The sequence below is a fragment of the Aotus nancymaae genome, unplaced genomic scaffold (assembly GCF_030222135.1).
Source record: "Aotus nancymaae isolate 86718 unplaced genomic scaffold, 86718_ANA_hifiasm-v0.15.2.pri h1tg000059l, whole genome shotgun sequence".
NCBI classification, from domain to species: Eukaryota; Metazoa; Chordata; class Mammalia; order Primates; family Aotidae; genus Aotus; species Aotus nancymaae.
Window position 1 is genome coordinate 14,610,128 of NW_026988473.1, and position 6,370 is coordinate 14,616,497.

Sequence of the window (6,370 nt, forward strand, 5' to 3'; positions counted from 1 at the left end):
AGATCAACTACATGGAATCTCTAAATGCTTCCCCTCTGTTGGGCATCAGCAGCAAGCTGTACCTTTGTACGCCTCGAGGGATGCCCAGTTTCTTGCCCAGCAGGCGCTCGCTACAGCAGTCCACCAGGCGCTTGAGGGTATACAGACACTCTCGGAAGGTGGAAAAGAAAGGGTAGTGACTCAGCACACACAGGGACGTGAGAGTACTGTTTCGGGAGCGACTCCCCGCCTTGGCCCGGCGTTTGCCCCGAGGAGACTGGTTCACATCGGGGGTGGAGTCGGCACTGGGAGGCTGCAGGGATGAGCCGCTCTCTGAACTCTCGGTGCCACCCTCTTCTGAGGCACAGGTGGCACGGGTTCCTTCCTTCCCACGGGACCCTGCCCCACCTTCCCCCTTCTCCTTAGGGATTCGCTTTTGGAAGGAGCGGTAGAAGTTAACACAGATGCCATATCGCGTGACTCCAGTGTCCTTGTCAGTGAGGGTGAAGACGAAGGAGGTATCATCCCGAAGGCTCATGCGCCGCTGCCGCACGCTCAGGCAGCCCTCAGGCTGGCAGAAGAACACTACATCTGGGGGCAGGGGAAACTCAGCGTGGTCCTCTAATGGGTATCGCCGTAGCAATTCAGGAGTCTGGGCCACACTGTCGCTGCTCGGGTGCCTGAAGAACACAAAGACAAATTCAGCAGCCTGAAAGGATGGAATGGGCTATCACATTTTAACCACAGCCAACAAATAAAGCTCAAGATGCTATTTGGGATAAAGTAACCTAACTGAAACACCTTGGAAAACATGGGTGCTGCCTGCCACATAGAGCTGCTGGCTAAGAGAAGTCTGTACTGTTGTGAAGACACTACTCTGAAACAAAGGGGAGATTTCAACAATAAAAATGTCACTAACACCTCAAGATGATTAACACCTTTTAAAGTGAATTAGCTAATACATTACCAAAAGAGCATACACAGAGAAGGAACTTATAATGTACTTCTCCTTTTTACAAAATAAGAAAACTGAGGAATAAAGAGTATGTTTGCTCGACATTAGGAAGATGTTAGTTACGAGAAGGGTTTTGTTTTCAATGCACCTGACTATGTTGTTTTCCCTACTGGCTCCAATGCTTCCAACGGGGTAAAACAACAGGGGAAGATGAGCTACGCAAAGCAACATGGAAATCGGAACGGGGAAAAACTGCAAGTTTTTTGGCTATCCCAGATGTTAAGATAAAAGTAAATTTCTTAATTACCTGGCCCCTACGATCACTAAATAGTCAAGTAACCGAGGACAGAACTTCTTCTTTTGCACCATGGTTCCAATTCATCAGTTCATCTCAGAGAAGCATCTGGGCACCAAGCAAGGAGTCAGCATTCCCAGGAGGAATTCTGAAAATTGGAGTCTAATAAGAAAAAAGTACTGATAAGATCCACTGCTGTGCCTAAGGGACTCATCCCTCTCAACTTCTTCCCCACCAGGGGCAGAGGTTAGAAGGTCTTCTGCTTTCATACTAATGGTAGGAGAACTTGACACGTGCCTAGCCTTGTGTCTAGGCTTCTGAGCTCACAATCAAATGTCAAGAAGTAGATAGGCCGGACACAGTGGCTCACGCCTGTAATCCCAGCACTTTGGGAGGCCAAGGCAGGAGGATCACCTAAGGTCAGGAGTTCAAGACCAGTCTGGCCAACATGGCAAAACCCCATCTCTACTAAAAATACAAAAAAATTAGGCAGGTATGGTGGCGCATGCCTGTAATCTTAGCTACTTGTGAGGCTGAGGCACGAGAATCGCTTGAACCCGGGAGATAGAGGCTGCAGTGAGCTGAGATTGCACCACTGCACTCCAGCCTGGGTGACAGGGTGAGACTCCACTATAAAGAAAAAAAAAGTATTTAAATAATGGCTCACCTACCTATCCCTACCAACAACTTCATTTTCAGCTTAACCCCTGGGGCTCTGTTTCTGAAAAAGACCCTAGGCCATCTAATCTGGACTCAGTCACTTAGCCATTATGACAACAAAAATTGAAGTCACTCTCAGGACCCCTCCAGGGTGGATGAGGATCAAACCAGACTCCTCAACCAGCACTCATCTGCACTTCTAGGTCTAGATGGAAAGCTAATTATTCTGTTTCAACAAAATTCATTCAGCTTAATGTGAAACTACCATATAGACTGTCTAGTTAGCTGTGCTCAGACAATAACAACAGCTGGCTATTCTACCTCACGTGATTTGCAAATGAAAATGTCCATGCCCCAACTGCCTCATCTAAACCACTTTTCTCCCCTCTTCAGGCAAGAAAGGAGCCCAGAGGCTACTGCTACTGGCTCTGCCCTTGGTGCTGAATCATAGTCTTTCTCCTCTATTCTAATCTCAAGCTCAGAATCAGTAATCCAATACATACAGATGAATCCTTGTCCTACTATACATTACAGAGGCCATGAATTAGAGGCAGAAATACTAGAATTTCTGCAAGGATAGGGAGAGGTGCTCAGAGAAATGTCTAAACTATGTCCTAAAATTAGGAAAATTTCATGGTCTTAATTATAATTTATTTCCTGTTAAGTGTCTATACACTTCTCTAAATAAAACGTTTTACCCCACTGCAGGGCTATTTCTAGAAGGGCTATTTCTACTATAAGCAGAAGTTCTTTTCTCATATTCCTAGTGTTCCAGGATTCTACCTCTGTGCTCTGCATGTGGCCTTACTAAGACCTTGTTCACTGCACACAGAGAGAATCCCATCACAGTATACACATACATACATACATACATACACACACACACACCCTACTCCCTCACCTGCTGCTGCGGGCACTCCCATATATACAGACATACACACTCCCTGGATGCTTAAGGCCCTACCCTGGTTCAGGTAATGAGTAGAAGTTCTTTCTTCTCTCCTACCTAACGATAAACAAGACTTATTTGCAATACCTCTCAAATCCTCAAAATACTGCTTCCTCTTTTCCCTAGCTCCCAATAGAGGACCTGCAGGTAATAGGATTCAGTCTTATCTCCATAGCGACTCTGGCTCCCAGCTCTATTTATAGCAGAGCCACAGCCCCTCCCCTGCTTGGTGCTAGCAGCTGCTACTCCAGAGTCGGCCAAGGCCCACAACAATTCATTCTCCTTGAACCTAGAGACACCTCTCCCACTGACAGTACTTGCTAAGAATTAGGTTATCTTCTTCCTCAACTGTTAGTAGTTCCTACTTTGCCCTAATTCTGGCTTTTGATAGTGATATCTCTACACCACCAGGTTTCCGAGCACACCATATATTCATTTCTAGGCATCACCACTGCTTAAGGAACCCAAACAGTCCCTTGGTTCTCCCAACTGCAATAGAGTCGTGAGCAAACTGCAGGAGGTGGGGCACCATAACAGAGCTGCGCTCAGCTCCTCCTGAGCAGAGTGAAAGGGGGAGAAAAATACGAGAAATGAAATAGGCTATAAGTAAAAAGGATAATTTGATCTAATAAAGAATTATGTAGTTAATCTGTCACAGGATTAAAAAAAAAAGAATTATGTAGAGATGACTAGAGTGAAAGCCAAAGTATCTTAAAGTAAAACAGAATTTACAGAAGACTACCTCTAGGCTAAACCTTGCAATCTGGGTTTACATTGAAAACCAGGAGCCCTCTCTAGCCAAAATCTCAAAGATCAGGCCTGAAGCACCTCCTACTAAGAGAGTAGGCGTCAGGCCTCTCTGGCCTTGGTGGGATCTCAGCCCCTCTCCATTGATAACTATCTGATGAAACTAATGTCTTTCACAGTCCTCATTTCCTTCCAGAGCCACAAGGACCCTGAGATCTTATTATTCTAGCTACGGGTGGTAGGAAAGATTTTGAGCCAGAATTCATATCTGATCAGCAGCCACTGCGTTCAGATTCAGATTGCAAAGATAACTAAGATTTCTTCTCATTCTCTCCTCTCTCCCCTCCCCACAAAGACTAACACCTCTAACTCCTCTAACATCACCCACAACTCACATCTTCACAACCAACTCAGCTCAGACTCTGCTTCTTGCCTCAACCATATTTACTAACGTAGAGCCTCTGGCTCCTATCTTCATGCATTCCAAAAGCATCAAGCTCAAAATGCATACCTATCTGAAGTCTGACATCACCATCCGCTCCACTCAGAGGTAGATTTAGGATTCACAAACTTTTATGTTATCTATGCCTTTTCAGCCAAAATGGCCATGCTAACCAACGCTTTGGATTCGTCCCTCGTTTTGGACAGGATCTCATAGTAAAACCACAGGAACCAGAGAGCGATATGACATCTCTGCTGACGTGAGCAAAACAGCAGGCTCTCCTCCCCTCTTCTCCCTCCCCAGGCAGTGACCTTGCAAGCTCATCAGCACAGACTGGTCCACCGTGCAGGAGAACTGGAGCAAAGAGGCTGGCAGCTGGCAGGGTTGGGGAAGAGGGGAGGGCAGGGAAAGGTGGAAGAAGGTAGATGATACACGAGGATGGGGAGGAGAGCGACTGCAGAAGTATTTTCACTCTCCAGGAAGTCAATTTTGAAACAAATTTAAACAGAAAAACATTTTTTTTTTTTTTTTAAGAATCAAACGTGGTTCTCCAAATTCTAGCCAAAAATAAGGCTCACGCGAGCACACGCACACGCGTACCCGCCAAGTGCTTGTGTGAGCTCGGGCCCCGGGGCTGGCAAGCTCTGCCAGCCCCCTCACCTGCTGGACAGTTCTCCCCCGCCCCCGCCCGAACCCGAATCCGAACCCGAACCCGAACCCGAGCCCGAACCCGAATCCGCGCCGCCCGCCCAGCAGGAACCGAGCCCCGCAGCCCGAGCCCCTTCTTCGGCCCGGGCGCCCCCAGCCCTGGCCCCGCCCCGTCCTCTGCGGACCCCCGTCCCACGCCCTTTCACACTCCCCCAGGGCATCCTCAGAGACCCCCTTCCTCCAATAGCCGCGGTGTCCTCTCAGAGCCCATCTCCCGCTCAGAGTCCCCAGACGCTCTCCCAGGACCCCCACCGGCCCGGACTCTCCTACCTCCAGAGCTCCGGGGGACTGGCCAGGCCCGGCCCGATGTCCCCCGCGCGGCGCCGCTCCGAGCGGGCGCCAGTTCCGCGTCTGCACCTGGGGGCGCGCACCACTCGCGCGGAGTGCGGGCGTGGGGGGGAGCCGGGGCAGGGCAGTACCATTCAGCCCGGGGGGTCGGGGCTGCGCCGAGCCGAGCGCCGCGGGGCGGGACCGACCTCGGGAGACAGCGGCTGCGCACACACCTAGCCGGGCGCCCGTGGGTGCGGGAGGGCGCGCCGGGTCGGCCCAGCGCCGACGCGTGCCAAGGGGAGGACACACAGCGGTACCTTCTGTTTGGGTTGCTCAGAGAGACTTTCCCCTTACGGGGTCATAGCGCCCGTTTCGACAAATTGCGGATTCCTCTGAAAGTGACTTCCCAAGATAATCGACCCCTGAGACTTCCTGAGAGCCTCCCCATCCTCCAGCTCCCCCCCTCACGCGTTTTGGCGGTGCCCGGAGCGCGGGCTGGGAAGCCGGCTGTCGCGCGGCGGAGCCTACCAATCCTGGGCGACGGGGGCGCAGCGGGCGCGCGGCCGCGGTTACTTCCACCGCGCGCGCGCGCAAGGAGGGGGCGTGGCAGCGCCGCGGCGCCCGCTGGGAGATGGAGTCCAGTTCCTTCCCGAGGCCAGCCAGCCGCAGGACAGCTTCCTCGCGGCCGCGCGGCTCTTCTCCTCATGTCACGGGGTCTGGGGGCCGAAACTGGGCACTGGGTCTTTCAGGTTGTGTCTTTTTCATATGCCAAAGGAAAAACTAAGGCATGCTACACACGCACGTGAGGTGCACCCCGCGGTCTTCGCTCTGAAATACAACACTTCCTACTCCCCCGCAGAAAGGCAACCGGATCCCACCTGGATCCCAGCAGGGGAAGGGCGTGCCTAAGCCTCTGCATTCCATTTACCCCTATGGCGCAGTGGGGGTTAGTAAGAAGAGGCCCTCTCTCACAGCCAAGGCTGTCACTTGGGACTCTCCTTCCTCTGGGCTTGGAGGTGGATCCTAAAGATCGTAGGCTTCCTCCTCTACTACCGTGTCCCCACCCCCAATCCAGAAATTGGCTTCTCATTTTGTATTCATTTTGATCTTCCTGTTCAAACAGTACCAGACCTATCAGTGAGGCGGCCCTGAGGCATTTATGGCCATACCACAGAGTGACGGTGGAGAATTTTTCTTGGGGCCTTGTGGGGAAAACAGGAAGTGGTGGAGGCAGGATGGGCAAGGCCCTGGAGAACCTTGTGCAAAGTGGCCCCCAGGCCCATCCGTTTGTGGGGTCAATGTGGTCTTCAAACACAGCACAGCGTTAGCGGGCGCCCCACTGCTCAGCAGCCACAAAACTCCAAA

General features: G+C 51.3%; 1 protein-coding gene across 50 annotated transcripts in view; it reads right to left on the reverse strand.

Annotated features, from left to right (window-relative positions):
* MADD (MAP kinase activating death domain) overlaps nucleotides 1-5,072 on the reverse strand; it is a 56,423-nt gene extending 51,351 nt beyond the window's left edge. For 17 of the 50 annotated variants that reach the window (XM_064364931.1, XM_064364944.1, XM_064364953.1 and 14 more), the window contains exons 1-2: nucleotides 1,242-4,616; nucleotides 63-659 (exon numbers count right to left, since the gene is read on the reverse strand). In XM_064364931.1, the coding sequence (XP_064221001.1) occupies nucleotides 63-659; nucleotides 1,242-1,303 (659 nt within the window). In that variant the 5' untranslated portion in view covers nucleotides 1,304-4,616. Of the gene's footprint in view, nucleotides 1-62; nucleotides 660-1,241; nucleotides 4,620-5,005 lie in introns of those variants that run through there. The other 33 variants (XM_064364922.1, XM_064364926.1, XM_064364916.1 and 30 more) reach the window with 7 other exon arrangements.
* Nucleotides 5,073-6,370: the final 1,298 nt, after the last annotated feature.